This window comes from Meles meles, chromosome 9 (assembly GCF_922984935.1).
Source record: "Meles meles chromosome 9, mMelMel3.1 paternal haplotype, whole genome shotgun sequence".
NCBI lineage: Eukaryota > Metazoa > Chordata > Mammalia > Carnivora > Mustelidae > Meles > Meles meles.
Window position 1 is genome coordinate 19,333,542 of NC_060074.1, and position 13,638 is coordinate 19,347,179.

General features: G+C 45.6%; 1 protein-coding gene across 8 annotated transcripts in view; it reads right to left on the bottom strand.

The window, feature by feature from the left end:
- PLEKHM3 (pleckstrin homology domain containing M3) overlaps positions 1–13,638 on the bottom strand; it is a 183,016-nt gene that overhangs the window by 61,891 nt on the left and 107,487 nt on the right. The window contains exon 7 of one of the 8 annotated variants that reach the window (XR_006820277.1): positions 1,714–1,811. The exons of 6 other annotated variants lie outside the window; for them this stretch is intronic. Coding sequence is in view for 1 of the 2 variants with exons in the window: in XM_046018928.1 (XP_045874884.1) it covers positions 1,782–1,811 (30 nt within the window). In the remaining variant the exon portion in view is untranslated. Of the gene's footprint in view, positions 1–1,380; positions 1,812–13,638 lie in introns of those variants that run through there. One more of the 8 variants, XM_046018928.1, reaches the window with a different exon arrangement.

Below are 13,638 nucleotides of genomic sequence, written 5' to 3' on the forward strand. Positions count from 1 at the left end.
ATATCAGGATAGCTACATGTTGTCTTTTTGATACTTCTGTTGGCTGTTATCACTTTCACTTTAGAAACCACATTATAAAGCTATGAATACTAATAAATCAACTATTTTATTTTATTTTTTTATTTTTAGAGCAAGGGAGAAAGGCAGAGCGAGAGAGAAAATCTTAAGCAGGCTCTACGCCCAGCTCATGAGCCCAGTGTGGGGCTTGATCTCACAGCCCTGGGATCACGGCCTGGGCTGAAATCAAGAGTCAGACTCTTAACTGACTGAGTCACTCAGGTGCCCTCAACTACTATTTTAAATGTATTTTTTAAAATGCCAGTATTGGGGCACCTGGGTGGCTCAGTGGGTTAAGCCTCTGCCTTCGGCTCAGGTCATGATCCCAGGGTCCTGGGATAGAGCCCCGCATCAGGCTCTCTGCTTGGCAGGGAGCCTGCTTCTCTCTCTCTCTGCCTGCCTCTCTGCCGACTTGTGATCTCTGTCTGTCAAATAAATAAATAAAATCTTAAAAAAAATAATAAAAAAGATAAAATGCCAGTATTAGTGGTTTCTGCTGGGCCATTTGAAAAGGCATTTTTAAAAAAAAATTATTATTTTTTATTTATTTATACAGAGATCACAAGTAGGCAGAGAGGCAGGCAGAGAGAGAGGAGGAAGCAGGCTCCCCGTAGAACAGAGAGCCCAATGCAGGGCTCGATCCCAGGACCCTGGGATCACGACCCGAGCTGAAGGCAGAGGCTTTAACCCACTGAGTCACCCAGGTGCCCCTGAAAAGGCATTTTTATTACACTATTTAATATGCTCACATACTTCAATAAAAGTTCAATATATATATTTTTTATTGGCTCCCTTATCAGCCATGGAAGGTAAATTATTATCCATGTCAGAGATGGAGAAATTGGGATCATCTAAACTAGAGAAGATTGGTGGTAGTGGTGGAAAGAGGATGTGAAATGTACATCAAATTGTCCAGGCAGGGAGTTCTTTCTTTCTTTTTTTTTTTTTTAAAGATTTTATTAATTTGTCAGAGAACCAGAGACCGCACAACTAGGGGGAGCGGCAGGCAGAGGGATAAGCAGGGAACCCGACATGGGGCTCGACTCCAATGTCCTGGGATCATGATCTGAGCCGTCCAGGTGCCCTCCTTTCAGTTTCTAATGTTTGTTGAAGTGTTCTTACTATTCATGGGTAGCTTTATTATTTTTTTTTTAAAGATTTTATTTATTTATTTGACAGATAGAGATCACAAGTAGGCAGAGAGGCAGGCAGAGAGAGAGAGAGGAGGAAGCAGGCTCCCTGCCAAGCAGAGAGCCCGATGCGGGACTCGATCCCAGGACCCTGGGATCATGACCTGAGCGAAAAGCAGAGGCTTTAACCCACTGAGCCACCCAGGCGCCCCTCATGGGTAGCTTTAACTGCTAGAATAAAACAGAGAGAAAGAAAGCACCCCGGACAGGGTGCATGATAAAGCCTCATTACAGTGTGTAAATCAACTGAATTTTATTAATATGACTGAGGGACTTTTAACAACAGCACTCCCAGAGTACTCACTCACCGCCAGCCTTTCCTCAGAACACTTGACTTTAATCTCACAATCTTATGTGGGGAAATACTTTAATAATTCCCACTTTACAGATAAGGAAACTGAGGCATAAGTTTAAGTTATTTGCTCAAGGTCACACAGCAGGTAAGGGGTGTGGCTAAGATACAAACCCGGGCTCTTTGGCGCCAGACTCCACGCCCTCAACCATTACAGTACACTGCCTTTGAAAGCACATGCTTCAGTCCTCCAAACTCAGGACTAACCAATCCTAAAGAAAAGCAAAAGATCAATTTAGTGAGCTCTTCAGTTCACAAATGCTCACGTATGCAGTAATACAGCTTGAATTAATGCTCAGCCCTTTTTGAGCCCATTCTCATCCTTGTCTTCCTCTTTCTGTCACTGATTCATTCATTCACTCTTTATTTATTGGGCACTTCCTCTTGCCCAGGTATTGTTTTTCGCAGTGGAGTCCAGGGTGAATAAAGACTTGCATTTAAGGCTGACTTTTCCACTTATGGACTGTTTTTATTTTTATTTAAGTGAGCACTACACCCAACATGGGGCTTGACCTCACAACCGTGAGATCAACAGTTGCATGCTCTACCGAGCCAACCAGGTACCCCTTGTGGATTATTTTTAAAGGTCATTACAAGCAGGCCTAAGAACAAAGTCAGGTAACATTTTATTGGGGGGTGTATAGCATATTCTTGGCAAGAATCTTACAATTGCACCCTCTCTGCTCCCAGTCTGGGAACTGGGCAGGCACCTCCATATCCTGGGTAGGAGGGGTTGCTCATTTTCTCCTAAATATCTATCCTGTCCACTCAGAGGACCCCTTCAGCATACTGCCCACCTGGAATGTGTGTCTTGTCTTACACATATTTTGAATCCACCATATCACAGCGCATAGTTCCTAGCACTTAACAAATACTTAGAAGGTCATGAAACGCAGTCCAAGTCAAGAAGTGCTGGTGCTTTCCTGTGGTGCTCATAATCATTGTTTTTGAAAGAGGCTAGTATTCTTTTTATTGTGGTAAATATAACATCATTTTTAGGTCTATCTCAAATTCCTTTTGATTGGTTATACTTCACTGATTTCAGCTTCTCCTCCACTGGTAACCATTTCATCGGTAATAAAATCGCAACTGAGGCAATTAGTTGGTTTTCCTCAACAGCATATCTGGTCCCATTAATACCTTGGGAAGAGATGACTTTAGTCCTTGTGGTGTCCCCCCTCCCCGCCCTTGATGGATTCAGAAGCTAGCTCCAAGGTCTGAAGTTTCTTTGCCTTCCTCATCTTAAGCAGCTGAAGCAACTTGTCTCTCCTCCCCTTTCATTATCCCCTTCTGTCCACCCCATCAGTGGGGTGGAGACTCACAGCTTATAAGTGTGCTGAAGAAAACCCCAGAGGCAGAAACGAGAATAACTTGCTCGTGCTAACAAAACAAACCAGAATACACAGTAGGGGCCAAGACCTCACAGTAGCTGAGTTCCAAATCTTTCCTTATCCCAAGGAGACAGACTGCCTGCCTCTATTCTAAGCTCAGGCAGTGTGGCTTAAGCAAACTCCTAGAAGGAATTCAAGCCTCAAGATCCATTTTCAGCTTCTCCCAGATCCCCAAGTGCCTTTTTATCCTCACTCCATCTTGTCCAGCCAAACGTGAAAGCTTGTGTAAAGACCATTACATGTCTCACTTTGAAAGGACTTGAATGCCCTTATGAACTAGCTTCTGGCTAAAATCTTTGGTCCCATGGAGACACAGAAAGCAGCAGCCAGTTGGAAAACAAAAAGAGTTGTTATCTTTATGTCAAATTAAACTCAGATCTGCTTAATATCTTGGCCAACTTATGCCACAACTATCTTGGCCCTTTCCGCTACCCCAAAGCCTTTTGTGGCCAAAATGTACCATTGTGCTGCTGTTTGACGCTGTGCCAGCAGCCTTCTGTGCCAAAGCCAAGGAACACCCTTCCTTCTTTGGGTTGTGGGGTAGCAGGAGGGCTTCTAATTCCTTTTGTGACCACTGACTAAGAGCTGAGTGGTCACAATTTGGTAAATTACAGACACACCTAAAATGTCAGCTGCATCAGATTTTTGTTTTCTCTTCTTCCAGTAGCTGAAAGGAACCTTTAGGCTGAGGGCAATTCTAGAAGAGTTAGGTTTTCTAACCACATTCCGTGGGAGGGATGCTAGCAGAATTCCAGGCACACAGGAGCTTGAGCAGCAAAGAATCACTGATAAGGACATATGCCAATGATTTAAACCAATGCCAAGGAATGGGAATTAGGCAGTTATGAACACACACACACACACACACACACACACACACACACACACGAAGGGGGAAAGATAGAAGCTCTACCACAAAAGTCCTTTTTGGAAGCAGACTAGCTATAAATATATAAACACCACTGATACAGGTCAGCCATAGCTATGGATCTAGAATATGCTAAGTCCAAACTTTTAAAAAACAAAACAAAACAAAAAGCAAATTCATAGTGTCATAAGTCCATATATAATTAGTATGCTTTCTCTTTGGGACTATAATATATTCTGTGTGTTATCCAGTTCTTTGTTCTGGAATTTTGCTGTTTTTGATGACTGGTCACTGGGCTGGAAAGAACAAAAATATTTTGACCACCCTGGCAGCAGTTAAAACTGACCTGTAGAAATTTTAGGGCCTATGGACTACTTGGGGGATTCTGGGTAGGAAGCTGGGCCTGACCACTATGACTGCAGCATCTACACGGACTCTCCTGGGCACTACTCTGAGGCTAGTAATGGGTGCATTTACATAGTTTTGTTCCCCTCTTTGCCTTCTATTCCCTCCTACCAGTGGTAAGACCTGGTGGAGCTTCAGCAGTGGTAGGGCTTGGCCTTGCTGTCAGGTGGGTCTGGTACCAGGATGCCTCTGGAAATAATGTTAGTGCTGGGGGGAAATAGTACAATGGGGTGGTTCAGAGTGTGTGCCCATTGGAGAAGGGGTCCTTCAACTGCAGAGGTAATCAAGCAGCTGGTCATACTTGTTATTCTTTGATAAGTCTGAAATATTTCATACAAAACTGAAACAAAAGAGGAAATGTGCCAGAGTAGGGCAGCTTGGGTGGGAATTTTAGCTCTGCCACTTTAGCTAGATGACTTTAGGCAAGTTCCCCTCATGTGTACAGGATGGGTAATAATAGTACCTATCTCAGAGGGCAACTGGGATTAAATGAGATAGTCCATGTAGATTTAGAACACGGTCTGGCCTAAAGTAAGTGCTCTGTAATAAAAGTCACATTTTTTGAACATGTAATAAAAAATAGCTACGATTAATTAGTACAACGTTCTCATTTTATAAAGACTAAGCACCGGAGATACGTGACTTGGTAAAGGATGAACTACGGTCACCCTGGGTCGTAGCTTTTCCCTGTCCTCCCTCCTTCACCAAGTGCATGAAATGAGAGGCCCCTTGTCCTCAGTGAGGCTGGGCCGTAACAACTCTGGGGTGAAGCAAGCAGACTGAGAGTCCTGGCCCTTTCTCTCTCCTTCTGTCTGTCCAATGATCAGTCCCTGACCCCAGCTGGCAACCGGCAGAGAAAGGAGAAAAAGATGAAACCCAAATCAATCGTTTTACTCCCTGGGATTGCCTAGACCTTCTCTCTGCACCCTGACCTCTGCTCCAGCTGAGAATCCATTCAACAGCATCCTTCCCCAGATTCCCTTTTTCTTTCTCATAAGCCTTCCCTTATGACGCCCAATTCTTTCACTATCCATTACCTGACTCCACTTGTAGCCCTGACACACACGCTGATATCCAGTTCACCAGACAACCTGACTGATGCGCGCATTTTAGGAGCGAAGTCACTAGATGGCATATTACCTTCTGCACATTTTTACTGGCCAACTTTCGTGTGCTGGGCACTACTGTGCCACGAGACGTTAAGGTATTAGGAAGTTAATTTGTCTTTAAGGGCTATATACAATGAGTATATTTCACTTGTTTTGTAGGCTGTCCTTCAGATCCTATTTGTGAAAAATGCTTAAGACTGCTATTTAAGGATCTTTTGCAAATGGAAATCTTGACATTTATCCCTTGGAACTGAAGGAGCGGGTATCTAGCTTTCATTCCAGGTTTCTTGCGACGCCCAGAGCCCAGTTATGAAAACTGGCAAGGAAGTCCCAGAAAGTAGATAGGTAAATGTAGAGTGGCTCCTACAATTTAATCACTTCTCAAGGATCACGCAACTAGGGTCCCAGAGCTGGGAGGGGCTGTCAAAATTGTTTAATTCAACCTTTCACTTCACAAATAAGGAAAGTCAGGGCTCCAGAAATAAAGTAGTAAAGAGCACGAGATCCTCTTGCGAACAGATCTGTGCAAAGCCAAAGCCGGAGGAAAAAAGTGGTCCAAGTTCGATGTCCTGTGTGAAATTGTTATTTAAAGATGCCCTATATCTTAATACATGGGTTATAACAGGGTTGAGAATAATCCCTTCAGGGGTTAAAAACTCATTAAAAAAAAAAAAAAACCAACTCGTTTTTGTAAAGCCATAAGAAGGGACAGGGATGGGGATATTTTTGGAGTTAAGCTGTGTTTCCACTCCTAAGATTTAATGGAACACATGCATCCAGGGAGATGCATGGAATTTAAACACAATTCAACATCAGTTAATTCTAAGAGTAAAGGTCCTTCAGCCCGCTCCCTCCACCTGCACGTTAAAGGAAGCTAGAAAGCCAATTACATTCACAGCAGGGCCTCTCTCCGACTGCAAAGGAAGAATGTACTGCAAATTCTCCGTGTGCTTTACAAGCTAGTAAAACTATAATTGCAGGTGGGAAAGAAACATGCGTTCTCTTTGTTTCTGCCAACAGCTCAGTCTGGTAAGCCCCACCCTTCTATAGCTACAGAAACAGTGTGGACTCAGTATTTTTTAAGCTCAAAAAATGTACATTCTGTGATTCTACAAAACTTAAAGAATGCATTTCTTTAAAATTGAAAAGATAATCTGTGTATAGCCCACCAAAATGGCATGCAGTCTTCCAAGAGACAGGTGCTGAAGGTGCCTACCTCTGGGGAAGCCAAAATTCAGCTTCTGGATCATGTGCTAAAGACCTCTTACCAAGACCAAAGAAAGTTGGTGAGGCTAGACCAGCATGTGATTCTGATTTGTTCTATCTAGTCCAGCCCTCTAGGGAGGTCTCACTGCCTGGCCAGGAAAGGAGTGGGGGTGGGAGGCTCTGGAAGAGTAGTTCCCTGTGGGGCCACTGGGGAGGTCCTGTCTAGGACCACCCTGGAGGCAGGAGGAAGCCCACCCCGGGTTCCTCTGCTTTCCCTATCAAGGTGCTGGTCCATGCAGTGACCGGATAGCTGCCGCTACAGCAGGACCCGTGGCTGAGTGCCCATTCAGGATCGGAGAGGCTAAACAGGTAGAGCAAACAGGACTTCCGTGTGGTGGCTGCCTTCTGGTTCCACAGATGTGGTGACTTGGTACTGCCCGAGAAAGCCACAGCGAGCCATTTATGAAAGGTCACCATCTCCTAGCCAACGCTAACCCCGGGACTTGTGCCGCTAGTGAAGCTGGTCGCTCCTAAGCTCTGTGCGTCAGTGTTCTAAGGGCTTTACATGTCTTCACTCCTCTAAGCCTCACAGCAACTTTTGGGGGGAAGGTACTATTATTATCGCCGACTTTGGAGATGAAGTGCTTCTTGAATTATGAAGAGAAGAGACTTGTCCAAGGTCAACTAGGGAGTCTGGAGAAAGCTGGCATTCGAATGTGGGCAGCCGGGCTCCAAGTAAATCACCCTGTACCATCCAGCCCCTCTGCAGTGCCCAACATCGGGTATCATCCCCCTTCTGGAGACCTTTGCTCCAAGTAGAAACTTCATCCTACGGTGGCCTCACACTGGCCTGCTGGTCTCCTAAAGGCTCCTGACAGCCATCTTAATTCTGATTTCTATTTAATTTTCCACCTCACAAAGCAGTGCCAGAGAGAGGGAATCTGGTGATCCCTTTTGAATATGATTTATGAACCAACAGCCGAGGAAATGGAGGGCCTCCTTGCTGCCCCCTGACCTTTGTCTTCGGCCTTCCTAATGTTTGCATTGCTGCCCTGACCTTGCAAAGTGACCTGGAATAGCTCGCCTGTTTCCTTGTGTGTGTCTACTTTCAGAGCCCAGCTGTCAGCCTGTGCAAGTCTGTCAGTTAGCATCTCAAGGGTTTAGGATGGGGTCTGGAGCCTTTTGAGAAGCACAATCTAACACCAACCTCCAAATTCCTTCTCGTAATTGAGCATTCATTAGTTTTGACGGAACAAAAGCAGGCATTCTCTATTATAAAGCAGAGGTCAAAACCAGTGGCTGTGTTTTGTTTGGCCTGCAGAGTGTTTAAATATTGAGAAATTTCACATAAAAATACGGATTTCCGGCTTCTCTTGGAAAATGAGAGAGATGACAACTCTGGGGCTACTGAAAAACAGCTGTCCCCTTCCCAGGGGGATGCTCTCTAGTTTCTCATCACAACCTGAAGCCTCCAGTTGGGCCTGCCTCGGGCAAGGATGCCACTTGCCTGGCCCCTGCAGGAACCCTGTTCGAAAGCCATATGGGTCTCCTTTAAATGCAGAATGGCATGGTTGGGCTGCCCCTGCAATGTGCTTGGCATACCAGTACAGAACCGGGAGAGAATGTTCTCAGAGGGCAGGCGCTTTAATCCTGGCCCCAGCCCTGGCACGGTAAGTGCCTAGTACATAATATACCATTTATCACTTGCTTCTTGTATGGACAGATGAATGAATGGCTCTCGGGAAAGAAGTGAATTTCTGAGTGACAAGAAACCTGTTCAACAGCTAACAGAAGTCCGGGCTTATTAATGCTTCAGCAGCTTTCTGAGTGACTCGTACTGCTCCCTGTACCTTTCCTTGATTTGTTGGGCTATAAAGATCTCCCCTGCTGTCAAAAATGATTTTAATCTTGTTTAAAATTCCCGGAGCAAATGTGTTGATGGTTCACTAGGATTTAGCCAGAAATTTAAAAACAAACAATAACAGAGGCTGCCCCAGTTAGCCTTCGAATTTTTCCTCAGAAAGATGGGGGCAATATCACTTGAAAAGCAACAAGTTCCAAATGAGACCAAAGTGCAGGCCACGGTCACAGGCAGCCAAAGACACGTGCGCTCATGCTGTCTTGTGAGTCTGCCATTCTGCTCCAGCTCTGCAGCAACATCAAGTGAACAGGCTTTGTGGAAATGCTAGAAATCTCCTTAGCCTTCAACACCTGGCTCGACAGCCTTCTCATGATCCCTCTGGGCCCTCAAAGACCAACTACAAGTGTGGCAGAGTGGTTGGCATCAGAGGGGCATCAGGGCTAAAATCCTGCTGGATGTCTGTAGGTTGAGCACAGTCATGGGCAGCCTCTACCAGAAGTTCTTGGCACAAAGACAAAGTACAAAGAGTTTGACCATAACCAGGAAAAATCACTGGTCTTTTTCTGAGAAAATGAGCTCCCTCAACTTCAGGGCCAGCATAGCTCTGGGCACCCAGTGTGTACTTCATTAACATCTGAATGAATGAATAGGGAGGAGACACCCAGCCAAGCCTTTGGTGACTGAGAATTTGGCTCATGTTTCAGGAGCACAGGTGGGATCGAAAAATTATAAACTCCACACTCTGTGTAGCTCTAGCCTAGAGACTCCTTCACAGATTTTTTCCCTCACATTCATTTCTGAAGAAAGTGATTCCATCATACTCATTCCACAAATGTTTGTTGAGACAATTTATCAAAATAATCCTGAAGCATGCAGACAGAATGTTCTTCAAAAATGTCAAAATCAGTCATGAAAGCTTCTTCCTGCTTTCTTCCATGACAGAAACACTGTAGATTAGGTCGTTGCTGGGTTTGAAACTACCAAGGCCTAGAAGTTCTCTTCCCATTCTCTTCCCTCCATTTCGGCCTATAGGCCCTCACATTTCAACTTAGCTCATAGCCTCTAGGAAAACTTCTAACAGCTGAGTTACTCGTGCTCCAGTAACCACTGTTGCACAACAGTGTACCCCAAACCTAGCGGTGTAAAACAATCATTTTCTTCTCAGATTCTGTGGGTCAGAAGTTCAGGCAGGATGTAGAAGAGATGGCTTTGCTCTGCTCTGTTTCTGTTGCCTCTGCTGAGAAGACTTTCAGCTAGAGGTGGGAATCCTTTGAAAGTATCTTCACTTCATGCCTAGTGGTTGATGATGACTGTCAGCCTCTCCTCTGGTCTCTGTGTATGGGCTGGTTTGGGCTTCCTTAAAGCATGGTGGCTGTTTCCAAGTGTGAACAGCCAGACTGAAGCTGTATCACCTTTTATGACCCAGCCTTGGAAGCCGCATAGCATCCTGGCATCGCTTCCGTGGTTACAAGCCCAGCCAAATTCAGGGAAAGGGAACACAGACCCCACCTCTCGATGGGAGGAATGTCAGAGTCCCAGTGCAAGGAGGGCATGTGGGATGGGAGATGCTGTGCAGCCGTCTTTGCAAACTATGACTTATTTCAAATGGAGAGAATGTGGCAGAAGTATGGCTCCCTGACCTGCGAGGCAAACCAGCCTGGCTTTCACCGGCTCAGACCGCTCACAAGGCAGCCTGTGGCGATGCCCAGGTGAGGAGACGCAGAGGCCTCCCACCAACAACCAGCACCAACTTTTGGCCACTGTGGAAGTCACCCACCTTGGAAGCAGATCCTCTAGCCCCACTTACGGCTTCTTCCAATGACTGTAGCCCCAAACAGCATCTGGACTACAACCTCCTAACAGAGCCCAAGCCCAAAATGCCCAGTTAAACTGCTCCCAAATTCCTGACCCACAGAAACCACGGGAGAAAGGGGTTTACTTTTGTTTCCGGTAATCTGTTATATAGGGACACATAAGCACAGATTTACGCCCCATTGAGCAACCACCGGTGTGGCAGCTACTTCTCTGGCCACATGGCAGCTTAGCTTTGATGCCATTCTTGCCTGCTCCTAGGGACTAACAACATTTGTGTGTGAACTGGCAGGCTGCAGGGCTGGGCGGGGAGGGTCTAATTCCACCGACGGTAAAATGGACACTAACCTCACTCTATTATCTTTAAAATGTCTTTGAAAGTAGGCCCTTGCCTAGTCAGTATTCCAGCTGCATTTTTATAAATGGGAAACAACAACAATAATACAATCCCTAAATCAACAACAACAAAAAACTCAGATGACTGGAAGCCAGAGTAGAAGCAGGGCCAGGAAACCGGATTCCAGGAAAGTGATTTCAGCACAGACCCAGCACCAACCAGTTCTGCGGCTGCTACCTCATCTATTATCATGGTGTCTATGCTTAAGGGACTCCCCTGTGACTTCTGAAATCCCATCTCAACTAAGCTCTTTCTCAACTACAGCATGAGAGTCTCCATCCAGTACTTACAACACATGGTCCTCTTTCTGGCCTGGGTTCCCAAGAAGAGCAAAACATTGCCTTTGGCTACCCCCAGTTTCTGCCATAGCCCTCGCCCTGCCCGCCTCCCCCCATGCTCTACTGTGTCTGTGCACCAGGTGTGTGAACGTAGCCGGGTGTGGTGCCTGGGTCTGCAGACATAGTGTTCTCGGAGCAAACGAAGACTAACCAGCTGGCATAAAGAGCAATCTGTACCATCACCTTGTTAAGCACCTGCTTTCACCTGCTCGGCTAACTGGCCCCATCACCAAAACAAAAAAACCAGCAGTCAAGACTCCAAAAGACTGAAGGCCTCCTGCCGAGGAGTCAGAAGAGCCAGGTTCCAGCCCAGGCACTTAGCAGCAGTTGCGACTTCCCCTTTCCCCGGGACCTGAACCCCCCGGAAGACTGAGCACAAGGCCTCGACTATTCCGCAGCTGCTCAAGATACACCTCTCCGGAGAGACCACGACTTTCCATATGCTCTGGTGCCGGCCTGCCAGTTCTTCCAAGAACGTTCAATTCCTCCCTTTACCCCTGGAACACACACTCACTTTTGAAAAATCTGCTTATTTAAAAGGCATGATTTGTGCCCCCCCCACCCAGTAACTTATGGGCCTCTTTTCTAACTCACTGATAAGCACCGCTCTGGCTAAAGCAGCTAAAAGAGATTTAGTGAGGTTTTAATGGAGACCTCATTCCTACCTTGCCCCAGATTACCTCAGAAGTTTCTGAAGGCAGTGACGGCTGCGCCGGACACTGGCCCGGGCCATGGAACAACACAGGCAAGCTGTCACACTTTGTTTTTCTGCTTGTTAAGTCCAAATGCTCCTAATTAGTCACCCTGCCCGCTGACGCCTGGGTGGACAATGGCGCAGGGATCAGGGGTGCTGAGAGGCTATGAATACAAGTTCCTCGGGTTGCTGAGGCTTGGAGACTGGTGACTCGGTTGTGGGCACGGAGGCGCTGTGTTCCTGTGGACTGTGGATTCTAAGATGTCAGCCTCGTGTGAATAAAGGTCATCACCTGTTGCTTCTTCGGTGAAAGGGCAGCTGTGCTGGGTGCCCACTTAGGCCCGGCCTTTGTGTGCTGACTCTGTGAATAGCGCCCACAGAGAATAACTTTCTCTGATTGTTTGCTTGGTGGGGCAGGGCTGTGCAAAATTGCTCACATACTTCCTCAAAGAAGAATTCAGCAAAGTCTGTTTTTAAAAAGTGGCCTTAAAATCTCCTAAGCATTGCTTTTGGCGATTGTATTCACTAGCTAGATAATCTTCATGGGAGGACCACCATTTGTGGTGTTGTTTTTTTTTTCCAGTGCCCATTTTGATAAATGTGTAGGTCACAGAGATGACAATTTCTAAGTCCTATGCGTGTGAGGGACCAGTGAAAAAATTAACTGAAAAGTTGGCTAGCTGTTCAGTACTGTTGAGTGTTGGGGAAGTTTGCAACAATGAACAACATGACATTTTCCCAATATATAATAAGTGTAGATCTTTAGTTTTAGAATTCTGTGCATTGTTGTTTTACAGAGAAGCTCTTCTAATGTTTTGTTTAGGGGCTAACATTAAATTAGTTTGTTTTTCTTGGGGAGAGAGTGTGCTAATAACTTTGGGACAGTGTATGGTGTATGTATTCATCCACACACTGAATATTTACATGCCCAGTTGCTACGTGTTTACTGCTTTAGTATAGAACAAGCAGTTCAGACCATTCTAGGCAACTTTAGAAAGGTGGTACGCATTTGATTTACTCCTCTCTCTCTCCATGGCTCTTGAGTGCTATGGGGCCTTCTCTACTGGCATCCTTCCCACTTCACATCTTGTAAGTACTCCAAATTCCAGACTGTTCCATCTTCTTTTTTTTTTTTTTAAAGATTTTATTTATTTATCTGACAGAGAGAGATCACAAGTGGGCAGAGAGAGAGAGAGAGAGGAGGAAACAGGCTCCCTCCTGAGCAGAGAGCCCGATGCGGGGCTTGATCCCAGGACCTCGGGATCATGACCTGAGCCAAAGGCAGAGGTTTTAACCCACTGAGCCACCCAGGCGCCCCTGGACTGTTCCATCTTCTTTCATCATCACGTCTGTTGAAATCTATCTCCCCATGAATACCATCCTGTGCTTCTGACTTATTAATAAGACAAAAGAATTTGTGCCAAAATAATTTATTCTTCTCAGGTAGTATTTTATATTAACTCGAATCTAAATGCCTTAGCTGGAAGGTAAGGTCTAATTTGGAAATTTAGGGCCCGGAGGAGGTTACTGTCCCACAAGACGGTGTGTATGTCGGGAGGTAGGTAGTAGGCGGTGGAGGGGTGGCTAGGAGGGGCTACTCCGAGCAGCTGCCTCACCCATGGGATCATCCAGTATCCTTTCTCATGAATCACATACGAATGGAATCATTCAATGCTTAGCTTACATATGCCCCAAAGGTGAGTAACACCAGAAGATTTAGTCATCAAAATACATTTTAGGTTTTGTCACAAGAGCACAGGTAGCCAAAACTAAGAAGTTAAATCTGAACTTTCCTTTCAGTAAGTAGAAGGAATTTGAGAAGAATTCTCCTATCACTTACATAGTCTGAGGAATGAACTGTTAAACCAGAGTTCTGATTTGCTCCTTAAGAGCAACTATGATCGTCTGAACATTAACTTACATATACTAATGTATTCTACTGGTACAAGGTGGAATTT